The 18,393-nt window shown below is 37.9% G+C and overlaps 1 protein-coding gene across 5 annotated transcripts; it reads left to right on the forward strand.

Annotated features, from left to right (window-relative positions):
- The first annotated feature begins 201 nt into the window (after positions 1-201).
- LOC105639917 (coiled-coil protein) lies at positions 202-17,918 on the forward strand. 5 transcript variants are annotated; one of them, XM_089720421.1, is made up of 8 exons: positions 211-735; positions 1,123-1,226; positions 1,363-1,428; positions 13,992-14,204; positions 15,831-15,992; positions 16,531-16,620; positions 17,191-17,277; positions 17,583-17,918. In XM_089720421.1, exons 1-8 carry the CDS (start codon positions 449-451, stop codon positions 17,777-17,779), a joined length of 1,206 nt encoding a protein of 401 aa, XP_089576547.1. In that variant the 5' UTR covers positions 211-448; the 3' UTR covers positions 17,780-17,918. The 5 variants fall into 5 exon arrangements, with proteins under 5 accessions (XP_089576553.1, XP_089576547.1, XP_089576543.1 ...); XM_089720417.1 differs by having other exon boundaries at positions 225-735; positions 13,992-14,234; XM_089720419.1 differs by having other exon boundaries at positions 226-735; positions 13,992-14,234; positions 17,191-17,259.
- Positions 17,919-18,393: the final 475 nt, after the last annotated feature.

The following is an 18,393-nucleotide window of genomic DNA, read 5'->3' on the forward strand; positions in this document are numbered from 1 at the left end:
TGAACGAAAAGAATGTCTCAAACCTTTTTTTTTTAGCTTTCATATAAATATATATAGATCATATTAAATTAATATTAATTCAAATGAAAAATTAAAATAACTAAATAATTTCCTATTTAGAATTAAATTAAATTTCTTAGTATAATTTAAAATCAACTACTAAAATAAATCATCCATCAACAGCACGGGGCTTTAGATAAAAAAAAATTACCTAGTACGAATTACAAACATTCGAGAAAAAGAACTAGTCAAATACTAAAGAAAATTTTAAATTGAAGAACCGAGATACCACTGGAAAATTTCATCACGTGGCTCAACTGGAAAATTATGTGAGAGTGATCTGAAACACGCGAAGATCGTTTGCTCCTTCATAAGCAGAAATTTTTGTGCATGTAATTTCTGCCTTTAGCTCTTGCAAGTGCTGTATTTACCCTCGCATATTAAACAAATGGAAAAAGCCGAAGTTAGAGAAGAACAGCACAACCAAACCTGGAGCGAGGAAGTAGAAGATCTGGTGACAGCCGGTGATACGGAGGGTGCAATTTCTCTCCTCGAAACGTTGGTTTCGAAACTCGAAGCCCTTGCCCCATCCGAAACGTGTGATCTCCAATTGGCTTCAGCACTTACTGAATTATCCAAGCTTTACTCCATCAAGCACTTCTCTCTCAAATCCGATGACCTTCTTTCTCGCGCTTCGCTTCTCAGACAACGAGCCCTTAGGTCTCGCCCTTCTGGGTACTGTCTAGTCACTTCTATTTTCTGTTTGGTCGCTCAGAAAATGGATAGAGAAGTAATTGTGGAAAATTTTGTAAATTGGAGAGTTGTTTTCTAAAAGCTTTTTATTTTGTCTCTTGCTTTTGATTTCTTTTCCATACCCTCCATTTACCTTTATTAATTTTTTATTCCATTGAGTTAGAGGTTGTTTTTTTTCCCTTTTATTAGAAACCATTTGTTGGGTACCCTTTCACCAGAATTAAAAAAAAAAACACTGAGATTTTGTTTTTTACAATTTAAAACCAAATGGCGATTATGCATTCCTTGAACTCGATACCTTTTTTTTTTCCCCTGGATTTTTCTTGTTAATTTAATACATCGAATTTACTTGTTTTAATATTACTTTAGCAATGCTGAAGATGTAAAGACAGAGTTGACAGAAGAAAAAGTTCCAAAATTTAGTGCTGCTTTGTCTTGCAATGATGCAGTTAGTGATGGGGCTTCTATGGATGGTACATTTCTGTTTTCCTTAATATTTTCTCGTTAGAACTAATAAATATTTGTATTATTTGGAAAGCATTATAAATTTATAATCAGCTAAAGAATATGAAGTACTGTGAGAAGTAATTGGTAATTGTTTTTGTGAAGAGCATCTTGAGGAATCCTCTAAGCCAATGGATGATGCTTCTCCTTGCAATGGGGCTTCAGATGATGGTAAGGTTTTATTGCCAATGACTGATTATTATTATTTTTTTTGTTGATGTATTCAATGGTTCATATAAATAAGTCTACATAGCATATAATCATAGTTATTAAAGGTGCAAGGTGCAAAGAATGCTTTGGAGCCTTGTTGCAAGGTCCAGGTGTGCAACTGAGTCTTGACGCAGTGCACAATAAATAATATTATTACTTTGGCAATTCCTGCATAAGACAACTAATCAACTAATAACATAAAATATTTAACATTCTAGGATCAATGTTCTTGAAATTCAAAAAAAACATAAATAGATCTAAAAATATTATAATCCCAAGCCATAATGATAATCCTACATTCCCCTAAATTTTGATATCCCTAGAACAACCACAACAATTAAACAACTACTCATCATTAATTGTAACATAATCTCCATTTTCACCACCCTCATCATCATTGTCATCAAATTTTTCTTGTTTCAATGGTTCTCTTGTTCATCCTGTTGATACGCCTTTCCAATGTCAAGTTCCTCTTCCTCATCTCTAAGTAATAGAGGAGTATTGATTCTCAAACTAGAAGATTTTTTTTTTTGCACACTTGAATGATGTAGACATCATTTTTTTTTTTTGCCTTTCCTCCTCTAGTATTGTAGGCATCTTTTTCAAATCCAGCAGCTCTTGAAACTTGCTTCATGTTAATTGACCATTGTCAAACACAAGGTCATGATTAGCGTCATTTGACTCTTCATCCATCTTAATTTCATCCTTCTTCATCATATGCTCTTGAATTTCCTCACAAACATGGTATGGACATCTGCCACAACCAGGGACATTTTGTTCCCCTCTGACAATATGTTACTTAGCACTAAAAATCCCTCTATTTGTAATTTTAAAAATTGCAAATGAGATCATTTATATTTTTTGGGTCAAGCAAGCTAAAGTATTTCCATCTGGATGTCTGTTAGAATTTCTTTTGGTTTTAGAAGCACCAGAACTACCCATACCACAACAAAAATGCTATATATGTAATTGTAATTGTAGTCACTTAACAAAATTCCTAATTCATGAAAAGTTAACTGGATGGATGGACACTTGGATTATAGTAGAAATAGGTTCTTTACTGGCAACCAGTGTTGTCACCCGATTGCCTAGGGAGAGAGGCGAGGCGAGGCGAGGCAAGGGGTAGGCACCTTTGATACCTCTAATTGAGGCGTCTTCAAGTAGGTGCCGCCTAGGCGCCAAGACGCAGGAAGGCAAGCTGAGGGCTGGGTGAGCGCCTTAAACTTATTTTGCTGTTTCCCTATACAACTATTAAAAATTAAGTTAATAATTAATAGAAGTACAAGTATGGGGAAAAATAAAAAAGGAGAGTGGCGGGAAATTGGGAAGTTGGACAGTCATTATAGGTCAAATCTAATGTATAAACTAACAAAAACTAAGCCTTAGTCCCAAAGTAGTTGAGATCGACTGTTTCCAATATGGAAAAAAGGAAGTGGCTCGAAGTTGGAAAGTTAGATAGCTATTAAATAATTAGGTCAAAATCTAACATATGAATAAGGGAAGGAAAAAAAAAAAAGAAATTGGCTGGAAATTGGAAAGTTGATGGCCATTAAATAATTAGGTCAATCTACTCTAGCAATTAAATAAAAGTACAAATATGTGAAAAAAAAAAAAAAAAGAAAGCTGGCTGGAAATTGGAAAGATGGACAACCATTAAAAATTAGGTCAAAATCTAACAATTAAATAGGACAGATGAGAAAAAAAAAAAAAAAAAGAAAAAAGAAGAAAGTGGCTGGTAATTGGAACCAATTTAGAATTCTACATTGTTTAGAATTTCACTTCACTCTGGTGAGTGCCTAGAGTAGCACCTAGCGCCTTGGGCAATGGAGGACCTTATTGCCTCAAGGAGGCTTAGTGTTACGCCCCGCACTGCAAGCTGCGCAAGAATGCAAGGCAACCTAGCAATTTATAGGCAAGGCATTAGAGAGGTGCCAATTGGGCTGCCATAATATAACAAGGCTTGAGAGAACCCAAGCCCGCATTCTAGAATTCTCTACACTTCTCCACACTACTCCACACAAGGAGATATTTTGTGTAGTGTCTACATTATTCTAGAACTCTCTATGTAATCTAGACCATTGATTCGTGTAGGCTAAATCATAACCGTCCATTGAGGAGGTGGAAGTGGCTATAAATACCACCCCTCACTTCATTTGTAAATCAACCAAGAAAACCAAGCTTAGCCAAGCAATTCATGTAATACAAAGCATTTGGGTAGTAAGAGTTCTACAACAAAGCTCTCTTGTGTTCTCTTCTCTACTTAGTTCTCATTTCCGCTGCATTACAATCCCAAAGGCTTACTTAGCTCGTCCTAGCAACCAAAGGCGACTAAGTGCCGCACGGATAGGCATAGCAAAATCCTATCTCCGTGACAGGTGGTATCAGAGCAGGTTCCGTCCTAGGTCCCAAGCCCTTTGCCTTGATCAATGGCAAACGATAAAGCTCAATTGGTTGTTGCGGAGGAACAACAACCCGAGCAGCCAGAGGCAGTACGAGGCCGTGAGCCGGTGCGCACTCGATCTAAGAGGGGGAAGTCTAAGGCACGAACCTCACCCGTGGATCATGTGGAGCAAAGATTTGCAGCTCTTGAGCAAGCTGTGTCTTCTCAAGAAGCTTTTGTGGGAGAACTCTCCGAACAAATCGACAATGTTGTTCAGGAGAATGGAGAGATCATTCGAGCTGCCAAATGCATGATCACCGAGCTTGGTAGATCCCTACAAGAGGAGCTTCAAACCCTTGCTGGTAGGATAAATGAGGTACGTACATTCACTGAATCTGAACTTAGTGCCTTACGTGGTGAAGTAGATGCTATCCGTTCTGAATGCCGGATGCACCAAAGAATGAGTAGTCCTGCGTCGACTAGTGCTACCACAAGTCATGTAGCACATGGTTTGAAAGTACCCAAGCCTGCGACGTATGATGGAACGCGCAGTGCCTCCATGGTGGAAAACTTTCTCTTTGGCCTTGACCAGTACTTTGAGGCCATGGGGGTAAATGATGATGCCGCTAAGATTGGCAATGCCCCCACATTCCTTCGGGATGCTGCTCAGTTATGGTGGCGAAGGAAGCATGCGGAGCGAGAAAAAGGCACTTGCAACATCCATACATGGGAGCAATTCAAGTCCGAATTGCGAAAGCACTTCGTGCCTCATAATGCGGATACTGAAGCAAGGGGTAAACTACGTCGTCTACAACAAAGAGGTAGCCTTTCCGATTACATTAAGGAGTTCACCACTCTTATGTTGGAAATTGACGACTTGTCCGACAAAGATGCTCTCTTCTTCTTCAAAGATGGGTTAAGAGAGTGGGCGAAGGTGGAGCTAGAGCGGCGTAGCGTGCAAACACTTGATGATGCTATTGCCGTAGCTGAAACTCTAACAGACTACTCCACCCGAGTTGAGAACAACAAGCCCATTCCTAGCAAGAGTGGGGGAGAGAGTGAAGACGAGGAGAAGGACCATCATCGCAGGGAAGATGGTTCGCCCAAAGCTCTCGAGGGAAGACATGATAAGCAGTTTAGGAAGCATAATTTCAGACCTAAACCTTGCTTCCTATGTGGAGGGCCGCATTGGACAAGAGATTGCCCCGATAAGGAGAAAATAAATACGATGCGTGACATCTATAAAAAGGCAGTGAATGCCATGGTCACTGAGTGCAATAAGGAGAAACAGGCGACAGAGGAACACAAAGCCCAGATGGGTTCCCTACGATATTTGGGCGCAATATCTCTTCGCACTCCCAAGGAGGAGGAAGTGAAGGCGACAGAGGAACACCAAGCCCAGACAGGTTCCGTACGATATTTAGGCGCCATATCTCTTCGCACTCCCAAGGAGGAGGAAGTGACAAATCATGAGCAATCCTCGCCAAAGTCTGCCGAAACGATGGAGGATAAGTCCAAAGACATCACACCTCCACAGTCACCAAAAACACCTCCTAAAAAGGAAGTTAATCACCAGGTTGAGCTGGAGCCAAGTGCTAAGCTGCCAGCCAAATCCTTTCCTCGAAAGTCACCTCCAAAGACGGGAGAACTAAGGAAGGCCCCAAAATTGGGAGAACAAAAGAAGGCCGATGTTGCCACTGACACATCAAGTCATAAGGCGAAGCTAGCCAACACCAGTGCTAACGCCTCACAAAACAACCCACGGGATGACACCCGTAAACCTCACAAGCGTGTGAGAGAATGGCATAAGGAAGCAGACGAGATTCTTGCTTGTCTCAATAAGGCTGTTCGGTTTATAAAGAAATGGGCCAAGAGGCGACCGAAGAAGTACGCCAAAGGAGACAAGGTACTCGTCAAACTTTGCCCTAATCAGCTCAAGTCCTTACAAAAAGATCAAAAAGGGCCAGTGAAGAAGTACGAGGGACCATTCCCTATCATCAAACGAGTAGGGAAGGCTGCATATCAAGTCCAACTGCCTACCGAGTGGAAGATTCATAATGTCTTCCATGCTAGTATGTTAAAACCTTATCATGCAGATGGCAAAGATCCAAGAAAGGGCGAGACCACTAAAGCGCCAGTTGTTGTTACTAAAGCAAATAAGGAGGTTGACAGCATCCTCAACTCACGAGAAGTATGGCGACGCGGAGTGCCGAGCTATCGCGAGTACTTGGTCAAGTGGAAGAACTTGCCCGAATCTGAAGCTAGCTGGGTGCATGAAGAGGTTCTTTGGCAGTTCAAGGACAAGCAAAAGAGCACGAAGCTCATAGCGCGACGAGGACGTCGCTGAATCAAGTGGGGGAGGATGTTACGCCCCGCACTGCAAGCTGCGCAAGAATGCAAGGCAACCTAGCAATTTATAGGCAAGGCATTAGAGAGGTGCCAATTGGGCTGCCATAATATAACAAGGCTTGAGAGAACCCAAGCCCGCATTCTAGAATTCTCTACACTTCTCCACACTACTCCACACAAGGAGATATTTTGTGTAGTGTCTACATTATTCTAGAACTCTCTATGTAATCTAGACCATTGATTCGTGTAGGCTAAATCATAACCGTCCATTGAGGAGGTGGAAGTGGCTATAAATACCACCCCTCACTTCATTTGTAAATCAACCAAGAAAACCAAGCTTAGCCAAGCAATTCATGTAATACAAAGCATTTGGGTAGTAAGAGTTCTACAACAAAGCTCTCTTGTGTTCTCTTCTCTACTTAGTTCTCATTTCCGCTGCATTACAATCCCAAAGGCTTACTTAGCTCGTCCTAGCAACCAAAGGCGACTAAGTGCCGCACGGATAGGCATAGCAAAATCCTATCTCCGTGACATTAGTGCTTCTGACAGCACTACTAGCAACTTATTTATTAAAGTAGATATATAAATATAACATTAAAAGGACTAGAAGTATACTATAACATCCAAAATAAATCTTATGTAAAATCTAGACCAGAATTTAAAAATTTTTGAGCTTTTGAATTTGAATTTGAATTTTCTTGATTTCCTTCTCTGCATAAAAACATGCTTAGATATAGGGCTGTAACACCATTACTAGTTGCTGAAGGTTACTGACATGTTATATGCAAGAGTCCTTTGCTTAAAGGTTCTCCATATTAGCTGTATTTATAAGTAAGCATCGTCAACTGATTGTTCTTCTAATTTGACTACCAACTGCAGTGGGTGATAGATGGTTTGTGTTAGAGTTAAGAACGACGCAAACAATATACTCAATGAAAATTAAGAGAATTCTGGATTGAATAAGGGAGAAGAAAGATTTGTATTAAGCCATATATGTGAATAAAGCTGTTGGTCAATGTTCTTGAAAACAAAGGGAAAACAGAATTACAATCATAAGAAGGAAAAAACAAAAATGGTTGCAAGCAACCCACTGGCCTAGCCCGTGCAGATATACTGCCCAGAATAACTGAATGCTCAAAAGATACCCTCCCGTGTAGGAGCAATTCTAGTCCTAATTGGATTCCTAGCACAACTAGGATTTTATTTAATTTACTGTTTTATTTCAGATTTGCATTAGTTTTCCATTTCTTTATTTGATTAGGATTTACTATTTTATCATTGAATAAGAGTAGAGTTTTAATTCTTTCTTTAATTTGGATTCCTAGTCTAGTTAGGATTTATCACTATAAATAGACAGCACTAGTAGCATTGTAAATCATCTTATTTTCCTCATAATTTTAATTCAAAGGTTATAAACCTAATTACTGATTACTGTTCCACCTACAATCAACCCTATTCTAGCTTACTTGTTGAAAACTGATTCCCCTGCATCAACTGGTATCAGAGCACAAAAACAGATCCTAGGATTCTTTTTTTGTTTGAATTAAACCATGGTTGGAAGAGCCAAAGGCAGAGGCAGAGGCAATCAGCCCCAAAAAGATGAAATAGCTGAGATACTGATGCGTCCCACATCGCCCGCAGAGTACATCCTGGGCAAGTGTATAAGGCTGAGTTCAGTCCTTCCCCTACGAGCTAGCTTTGGGGCGAAATTAGGGGTCCAGATCCATATCATTTGGTATCAGAGCTCTGGCTCCGTAGGGTTGGTGTCTCATGGGGTTCGTCAGAACGCCGACTGAGGCAGTCGGGTCTTATGGGGGTGGGGATGATGCGTCCCACATCACCAGCGGAGTACATCCTGGGCTAGTGTATAAGGATGGGTTCAGTCCTTCCTCTACGAGCTAGCTTTTGGGGTGAAGTTAGGGGTCCAGTCCCTTATCATTAATTGACGCGGAACCCTATGGAAATTAATTCCAAGAACTCTATGACAAGATTTGGAATAGTTCAAAGATCAAACTAAACTCCCCTCTATAGCACCCAAAGTTTAAGGAAGCAAGAACACCAATAATAGAGTAAAAGAATAAGATAAACGCCACAAATAAATTGATAAGTTTACCTTGATTCTTGATGCAATTAGAGGAAAGCAATCTCACAATCACTCTAATCAAAGAACACGCCAAAAGCATGAACAAATCTGAAGATTTATTAATTCATTGAATGATTTGTTTAACTACATAACAAAGCTATTTATACTAGATCTAAAGAACGTGATGCTTAAAGGATTTAGAATAATTAATCTAAATCAACTAAGGATAAGGATTTAACTAATCTAAACCAACTAAGGATAAGGACTAATTAATCCAATCCAACTAAGGATAAGGAATAACTAATCCAAACAAACTAAGGATAAGGAATAATTAATCCAAACCAACTAAGGATAATGAATAATTAATCCAAACCAACTAAGGATAAAAATAAAAGGGTGGCCCAATTTATTGGTGGCCCAACCCATTAACAACATTATAACTCAAAACTAACACAAATGGGCTAACTTATTACGCCAAAGTTACGCTCTAGTATGGCCAGGGCGTGCTAAACCATCAACATATGCCTCCAATAATGTAAGAAGTCTAGGTGTGCCTTCAAGTTCCACACAACACTTGTTGAAAGCAAGATCATGAAGCTCTTGTGTAACTTGGTCTTGAACATATAAGGACATGGCTGCCCCATATCTCTTTGTATGACTTCTTGTAATTGGTCCACTAGGAAGCATTTATGGATTTTCTATGTTGTTCTTTTTGTTCCCTTGGACTCCATGGATGAGTGATGGTGGATCCGTATCATCCCCCCTTCTTTAAAAAGATTTGTCCTCAAATCTGCATCAATGTCAAAAGGAGACATTGACAAATCACTAATATTGAAAGTGGCAGAAACACCATACTCACTTGGCAAGTCTATCTTGTAGGCATTGTCATTGATGCGCTCCAAGACTTGAAACGGACCATCTGCACGTGCATCGAGCTTAGTCTTCCTTTGGTTGGGAAACCTTTCCTTGCGAAAATGTACCCAAACCCAATCACCTGGCGCAAACACCAGCTTCTTCCTGCCCTTGTTTGCTCTATCAGCATATTGCTTGTTCCTCTTTTCTATGTTGGCTCTAGCCTTCTCATGTAAAGATTTCACCAACTCTGCCTTTTGAACACCATCTAAATTAGAAAGTTCATTTAAAGGTTAAGGAACAAGATCTAACACAGTTAGTGGGTTAAAACCATAAACAAGCTCGAATGGATTGAAACCTGAAGTACAATGTATGCTACGATGATATGCGAACTCAATGAATGGCAAACAATCTTCCCAAGTTTTCAAGTTTTTACCCACAATAGCACAAGCAAGTTTTTAAGTTTTTACCCACAATAACACAAGCAAGGTTCCTAAAGTTCTATTCACAACCTCAGTTTGTCCATCTATTTGTGGATGACAAGTGGTAGAATAAAGTAATTTAGTACCAAACTTACCCCACAAAACTCTCCAAAAGTGTGAAAGGAACTTTGCATCCCTATCAGAAACTATAGTTCGTGGCACCCCATGAAACCTTACCACTTCTCTAAAGAATAGATCAGCAACATTATTGGCATCATCAGTTTTATGACAAGGAATGAAATGAGCCATCTTGCTAAATCTATCAACAACTACAAATATACTGTCTTTATCACGCCTAGTCCTAGGTAATCCAAGCACAAGGTCCATAAATATATCAATTCAAGGTGAACTAGGAACAGGTAAAGGCATGTATAATCCATGAGGCATAGACTTAGATTTGGCCTGTTTACAAGCAATACAAGGACTTGACCCGGGCTGTACAAGCCTCGCAGCGTCATTAACCCGTGGAAGCTCGAATGGAGACTCTGGAAGGCAACCACCAAAACCTTGATTTTCAAGAAGCTCTTGAGAGTGAAGAGGAAGTCGAGGACGTAAACCCCTTTCATGAAGCTGGACTTGCAAATCCAGCAGCACAAGGCAGATTGGAAGAGCGGTTACTTCATGCTCTTGATTTAAATAGTGGAGAAGTTAAAATTGAAGTTGCTGATTTTCATGGGAAATCGCATGCCGAAGACTATTTAGATTGGGAAACTAGTTTAGAAAATTATTTTGAATGGAAACCAATGGTTGAAACTCGAAAAGTGCTTTTTGTAAAGCTTAAATTAAAGAGTACTGCACTTCAATGGTGGAAGAGAGTTGAGGAGCAGCGTGCACGACAAGGAAAGCTTAAAATCAGCAAGTGGGAGCACATGAAAACTAAGCTAAGGAAGGAATTTTTAGCAGCTGATTACGCTATGGAACTATATGAAAGGTTCCACTACTTGAAGAGTACACTGCAGAATTTAATAATTTGTCCATTCGAGTTGGAATATCTGAAAGTAATGAACAAATTACCTCTTGCTACCTTGCTGGTTTAAATCAGTCCCTTAGAGATGAAATGGGCATAGTTTGATTACACAATCTTGAAGATGCTCGCCAATATGCCTTAGCAGCTGAAAAGTGAGTTTCTTGTTACGGTGCTAGAAGGCCCATAAATAGAAGCAATTGGCAAAATAATTTCGGAGCTGCAAGAGAGATTCAAACAACTCAACGAAGCGGGAAAGAGGCTGCCGCTACTAATAAATACAATGAAGAGACAACCTGTGTTGATAGGAACGATAAAGGGAAAGGTATAGTACCTTATGGTGGACAAAACAATTTTGGTTCGTCTATAAGGAGAGGCAACAATTCTCAAGTTCGTTGTTTTACTTGTGGAGAAAAGGACATACTTTATTCATTTGTCAACAAAGTAGGGTGAATTCAGCCGAGTATGACGGAGACCTAGGCCCTTTTTTTGATGAATATGATGAGGAAGTAGAAGAAATTAATGTTCATCCAGCTCAAGGTGAGTCTTTAGTTGTTCGAACAGTCATGATAGCCATGAACAAAGAAGGAAAAGAAGATTGGAGGAGGCATAGCATTTTCTGTACATGTGTTATTTGTGAAGGCAAAGTGTGTAATTTAGTCATTGATGGAGGAAGTATGGAAAATATAATATCAAAGGAGCCTGTAGAAAAATTAAAGCTTCCTACAACAAAACGTCCTCATCCATACAAAGTAGGTTGGTTGAAGAAAGGACACGAGATATGAGTAACATCTTAATGCTTAGTGCAATTCACAATGAGAGATGACTTGGCAGATGAAGCACTATGTGATGTAGTACCAATGGATGTTGGGCATATTCTAGTGGGATGACCTTGGTTGTATGATCATGATATGGACCATAAGACAAGGCCTAATACTTATTCGTTCTACAAGGACAACAAGAAGTACACTTTGCATCCTCTCAAGGAAGAAACAAGGCAAATAGCAAATAAAGGAGCTGCAACTAGTAAATTAAATGGGCTTGTAAGTGTTAAAGAATTTGCAGCTGAGCATAGTGAGGTGGGAGTCACGTATGCCTTAGTGAGCAAACTGATAGGAGCTGACCAGGTTGAAAAATCAGTTGAATATTCCTTTGAAATTCAACGATTATTGCAGGAATTCAAGGAGTTGATTAGTGAAGATGTACTGAAAAGCTTGCCACCCTTAAGAAGCATCCAACATGCTATTGATTTGGTACCAGGAGTAGCTTTACCAAAAAACTTGCCACCGTTAAGAAGCATCCAACATGCACACCAAATGCCTACTTTACAGCGAGCTGAAATAGAAAGACAGGTTAAGGAATTATTGGAAAAGGTCTAGTGTGTGAAAGTAAAAGTCCATGTGCCTGCCTAGCCTTATTAACACCAAAGAAAGACGGTTCTTGGAGAATGTGTGTGGATAGTCGTGCTATAAATAAGATTACAATCAAATATCGCTTTCCAATACCAAGATTGGAGGATATGCTTGATCAACTAGTGGGTTCTAAAGTGTTTTCCAAAATTGATTTGAAAAGTGGATATCACCAAATTAGAATGAGGCATTGTGATGAATGGAAAATAGCTTTTAAGACATCAGATGGGTTATTTGAATGCCGCACCGAGGAAGATCATTTAAAACACTTGTGACAAGTGTTAGAAGTACTTCGTCAAGAGCAGCTGCACATAAACCTGAAAAATGTAGTTTTCTACAACCAGAAGTGGTATTCTTAGGATACATTGTGTCTGCTGAAGGATTAAAACCAGATCCAGAAAAGGTTCGTGCAATTACCGAATGGCCAGCACCGCAATCCATCAAAGAAGTTAGAAGCTTTCATGGTTTGGCCTCTTTCTATAGGAGATTTATCCAAAATTTCAGTTCAATTATGAGTCCTATAATTGAATCTATGAAAGAAGAAAAGTTTGAGTGGACAAATTTTGCACAAAAAGCATTTGAAAGAATCAAGTTTTTGATGACTAGAGCACCTGTTCTTGCACTTCTAGATTTTGAGAAATTATTTATTATCGAATGTGATGCTTCACATGAAGGGATTGGAGCTGTTCTTAGCCAAGTGGGCAGACCTCTTGAGTTTTTTAGTAAGAAGTTGTCTGAAGCTAAGAAGCGTTACTCAACTTATGATCTAGAGTTTTATGCCTTGGTACGAGCTATTTGACATTGGCAGCATTACTTAGCTTATCGTGAGTTTGTGGTTTTTTCTGATCATCAGGCCTTGAGGTATCTAAAATCTTTGAATAAACTCAACAATCGACATGCTAAGTGGAGTTCTTTCCTTGATGAATTTAATTTCTCACTAAAGTATAAATCCGGTCAATCTAATATTGCGGCTGATGCATTGAGCAGAAGATCCCTAATTTTGTCAATTTTGAGCACATAAATTACCGGTTTTGAAGATCTGAAAAACCAGTATGATTCAAATTCATGTTTTGGCAAGATAAAGGTTGATTTGCTGCATTCTTCAAAAGCTGAAAGTCTGCCATACCGATTGCAAGATGGTTATTTATTCAAAGGGAATAAGTTATGCATTCCTGAAGGATCTTTAAGGTTTACTCGTCGGAGCCGAGTCTTTTTCAAACCCGGGGAGAATGATGCAGGAGCAATCCTAGTCCTAATTGGATTCTTAGCACAACTAGGATTTTATTTAATTTACTGTTTTATTTCAGATTTGCATTAGTTTTCCGTTTCCTTATTTGATTAGGATTTACTATTTTATCACTAAATAGGAGTAGAGTTTTAATTCTTTCTTTAATTAGGATTCCTAGTCTAGTTAGGATTTATCACTATAAATAGACAGCACTAGTAGCATTGTAAATCATCTTATTTTCCTCATAATTTTAATTCAAAGGTTATAAACCTAATTAATGATTATTGTTCCACCTACAATCAAGCCTATTCTAGCTTACTTGTTGCAAACTGACAGCCCTACATCTTCCCCTGCAGCAAAAAGACAGATACAAAACTAATTCACCTGACTTGGTAAACTTTCTTGATTCCCAATCCATATTCTTCTACTCTCTTTGTTGCCCCTTTTGGAATAACTTGAAAGGGCCTTGGGCTTGGATCTGGAATGCTATCAGTTTGATGGTCATGGTTAGTTGCTGAAGGATGCAATGTTAACTTTAGGTCTTAAATTGTAAATTAACATGTATGGCTGCATGTTCAAGGATTATAAACATATGTTTGGAGTGGGGCGGCGGTTCTATTTTATTTATTTTTAAGAATTAGGTTAATTTCCCAAATTTAAACTTACATTCTTATGTTGTTATATTCTCAGTTTGAATGTGTTCCTTTGTCTTGTTAAAGCTGTTCTGGAAATCACATATTTTATATATGTTCTAAATCATGCTGTGGTGTATCACAGATTGGGAAGCTATTGCAGATTGGGCACCGAATGAATTACTCTTCCAACCAAGCTTACCTAGTGTATCAAATCTTTCACTTGAAGATAATAAAGTTCAAGGCCCTAAGCGACGTGGAAGGGGAACATTCTCGTATAAGCAGGACAAACTTTATAGTGATAGGCAATCTTATATGTCATTTTCTGGCGATAAAGAGGATGACAATTTGTGCAAAAGTGAGCAAATGAATACAAAATCAATACATTGTAAGCCTCAAATTATTCATTTCAAAATCACGTTTCTCAGTTAGTAGAGTTAATATTGATGAAGATAGTTGCATAAATATAGCTTCTGCTTACTTTGTGGAAAGACTAGGATTATCTACCACCATATACCCTCATCCATACAAGCTTTAGTGGCTAAATGAAGGTAGTGAGGTAAGATTGACTACATAAAATGGCATGTTAACAGATTTGCTCTTCATAATAGAATCAAAGGAACTTCTTCTTTAACAAAGGATGGGAGAAAATTAACTTTAGCACCTTTTGATTCACAATGAGTGCAGGCTGATAATCTTTTGTTGGAGAAAAGAAAGGGGCAAGTTTATTTGTAATCAAGGGTAAATTAGAGCCATTTTTAACTAATTCCTACCCCATTTTAGCAGTAGAAGAGAAAATGGAAAAGGTGTCACTAGTTAAAGAGAATTATGTTATACCTGGCTTTGTTATTTAAAGGATGGTGAAAGTGAAGAAAATATTAACCATAGACAAATGTAACAGGATTTTATGTGAGGACAAAATACTTAAGTTGAAGGGTCAAATTTATAGGACTTCAATTTGAATTAGATACGGTGTATTTATTACAAGTGTTGAGCATAAAAAAGTATAGCAGAAATAAGAACACTAACTTAGATGCATTCCTGTCTCAGCGACATTCCAATTAAAAAGAAATTGACATGGATTTAGTGGCAAACAAGATTTAAATATTGTTGATATGTAAGAATAGGAGGAAAGATAAACATGTTCATTCCTGTTTCAACAGTTACATAAGATTGAACAAAACCATCCAACTCTTTATCTTTCTATCCTCTTTCTTTTAATATTTTTATTTTTTAAAAAACCTTGTACATTCTAAAGGTTGTTTGAATCTCCTTTAATAACAGAAGTATAAATCTTCAAAACTATTAATTCAATCAAGTAACTTCCACATTTTTCATGAACTGCATCCACTTGGCCTCCTACATAATTACTTTATTGTTCCTTTTCTTCGTTTCATTTGATGCAACCTCAACCAAGTGCTGTTCTTTGTGCTTAGTGTCCTCTAAGTATGATCTCTCTTGCATGCTGAGATGAAAGTGAAGATTTTTCCATGATTCTGTTATGACATATAAGACATGCAAAATAAAGCACAAGGCTTTCCAAATTGCAGAATATCTTTCCTTTTTGATAAGAAAGCTGATTTTGTGGCTTGAACTTATGACCTTTCATTCATGTTAGAGCTATCTTACCATTGGATAAAGGGTAAACCTTTTGGCATTACACCATTTTGATAGCTTTTGCTCATCTTTCCACAGAAATGTGGCTCTCTGTGACTACATCTTAGTTTGATGTGAACGCTTTTATTAGCTTTATGCCAAACATGAGCGTTGTAGTGATTGGAACTTATTGGGACTGATGATAAGGAAAAAACCTTGAGAACTTTAACTTCACTTGTTCAATTCAACATGAGACTGTGACTGATGATATGCATCATTTAAGGTTCTCTGTGCAAATTTTGTGATTAATACTGTTTCTGTTCAATTCAACATGAGACTGACTGATGATATGCATCACTTAACATCCTTTGTGCAAATTTGGCTCCAGCTAAATATGGTACACGTCATATTCTTGTTCTCGCCGACTTTCCTCCGAGTACAAGGACAATAGAGCTTGAGAAGCTTTTCCAGGACTACACAGATCATGGAGTTGTCATTCGCTGGGTCAATGATACAGTGGCACTTGCGGTTTTCCAAACACCATCAATTGGTAACTGGAATTAACTGACTTCTCATGTTATATGATTAAATGCAGTGCCATAATTTTTCATCTTAAACTAGTTGTGGCACCAACTAGCGTGCTTTATTACTAATATTCTTGCTGAAGATGCATCATGGCGGTATGTAATTGGTCTCTGAAATCCACCAACAAGGAATTAATGTGCTGTGTGGCTGTGCCTTGTAATTGGATTCATCTCAGTGATAGCTTATTGAGAATTAATATTTGGAATTTCTGTGGCTACAAGTGTATCAAATATTCATGGATTTAGCTGCATTGGCAAATAGGTTTTCTACCAACTTTGTTGGTTCAGTTCGGAGTCTCAGACATAAGGACGGACATGGGAGGTGATCTGTCTTTGTTTTCTTGGGCGATGGTAGTTTGGCTGATTACATGAAGCATTTTTATACTCATCATTCAAAAACTAGCAACTTGCTCCCTGTATTGTGCTTTCTATGAAGTTTGCCTTTCTATTAATTTTCCATAATTGGTTATTCTAATAAATGTGATTCTATTTCTTCTACTGCAGCTCTTGAGGCGCAGAATCATGTTCAGTGTCCATTTACAGTGCGTATTCTTGATGAGGATGATATCCTTCTGGGTTCAATCCCAGCTAGAGGTACATTTTCTTGCTGAACTCTTGTTTCTTCTGAATTTCAAAGAAGTTCAATGCAAAAGCAAGAGATACAACATGGTTGGTATAATTTCAAAAGAGCTATTCGGAAGCCCAACCTAGAATGAATTAATGAAATGTAACTCTGATTCTTGTTTTTTTTTTCATTTTTCAGAAAATGTTGAATTTTATAGCTTTTATTTGAAACTGCTAGAATAAACTATTCGAATATTTTTCAAACCTTTTTATTTTATTATTACTATTAGTTTTATTTTTCAGGGTTGGGGAATGGGGATGGGTTTTGAATTGATTCTGTTTGGCAGTGTCATTCTTTTCTGTATTCTTCCCTTTTTCTGTGCTTTCTCTCTAACAAAAGGGCATCAAGCAGAGGTCAGATTCATTATTGTTGGGCTCTAGTTCCCCAAGTTTTTTATGTTTAATTTCAATAAGCTCCTTACAACTTGTTTGTTATATAAATTTGAAGTGTGAAACTCATTTTCAAATTGATACAATTCAGTTTAGGTAACTTCCAAATCAGTTTCATAAATTTTAGTACAATTCATTTATGCCAAACAGGGCTGCACAGAACTTGTCGATTATCATGTAACAGTTTGACTGGGACCACATGGAACAAGATTCTGCTACGTACTGGTCATATTAAAAGTTATCTGTTTTCCTTTCTCCATTTTTTTTCATGTTTGAAATTCTTGTTTCTCGTGCACTTTATCAAGTTCCATTCCTGCAAACTGGTTATCTCCCTGTTTGCCAAGAGTCAAAGCTTCTTATTGCAAGAGAGCAGTTTTGGCGGTTGGATGGACTTTGAGAATGTGTCTATTAATCATCTTACTGAGCTAAAAAACTAAAATTGTGTTTGTATTTTGCTTGGGGATTAAAAGCTGTTCATTTACCTTCCATAATGCTTTGGACTATGTTAGTATTTAACGACAATTACATTGTTCTTTCTTCAGATATGGAACCTCCTCGTCGAAGGCCACAAACGTCAACAAGAACTGCCCAGCGGTTGATTGCACAAGGAATGGGAATGAAGTTACCTTCTAGAGCTTTTGGTTCTATTGAGTTGAAGAATCAGGAAGAGGCAAGAAAGAATCGCATCATTACAAGACAAAAAATGATTGAGGATGCTTGGGGTGATGATGAAAAATAAGAGAATTTCTCATGTCACCTGGAAAATAATTATAATCATCATTCTTCACACTTACTCTTCCTTTGCACACAAGCATACGACGTTACTTCTCATGTGCAATGAGATATGCAAAATTTAATATAAAGCTTATACTTTTTCATATTATGGTATGGTAAAAATTTTATTCCTGGAAAGTCTAACTTTCTGTTTACATCAGACTTTCTCCTTTGCTTGTTTTACTGATTTACTTGTGCAGTTAACTCCCTTGATGCTAATGGAATGTAAGAGGATCTACTACCAATTTTTCGACCGAACAGAGACTCTTTGGTCGATTGAAAAGAACTGTTTTGAGCTCTTAATACACACTTTGGTCATTACCGGTTGTATACCTGCTGCATATTATTATATATATGAATATATGAACTTGTTTTGCAAGATAATATGGTTTGTGAATGTTAATGGAAGTGTGTGATTTCACAAATAGTCCACGAGAGTGGTTTTCTGGACTGATTGATTGCATGAATGAGTACTGTATTTATTATGAGTTATTAAATGTCCGTTTTAATTTTGTAAATTTAGTATTCATCACGAGTTATAAATTTAGTATGTACCTTAGTGTTTTTCTTTTCAACGTG

This window comes from Jatropha curcas, chromosome 1, assembly GCF_041381405.1.
Source record: "Jatropha curcas cultivar XTBG-Jc1 chromosome 1, XTBG_Jcur_1.0, whole genome shotgun sequence".
NCBI classification, from domain to species: domain Eukaryota; kingdom Viridiplantae; phylum Streptophyta; class Magnoliopsida; order Malpighiales; family Euphorbiaceae; genus Jatropha; species Jatropha curcas.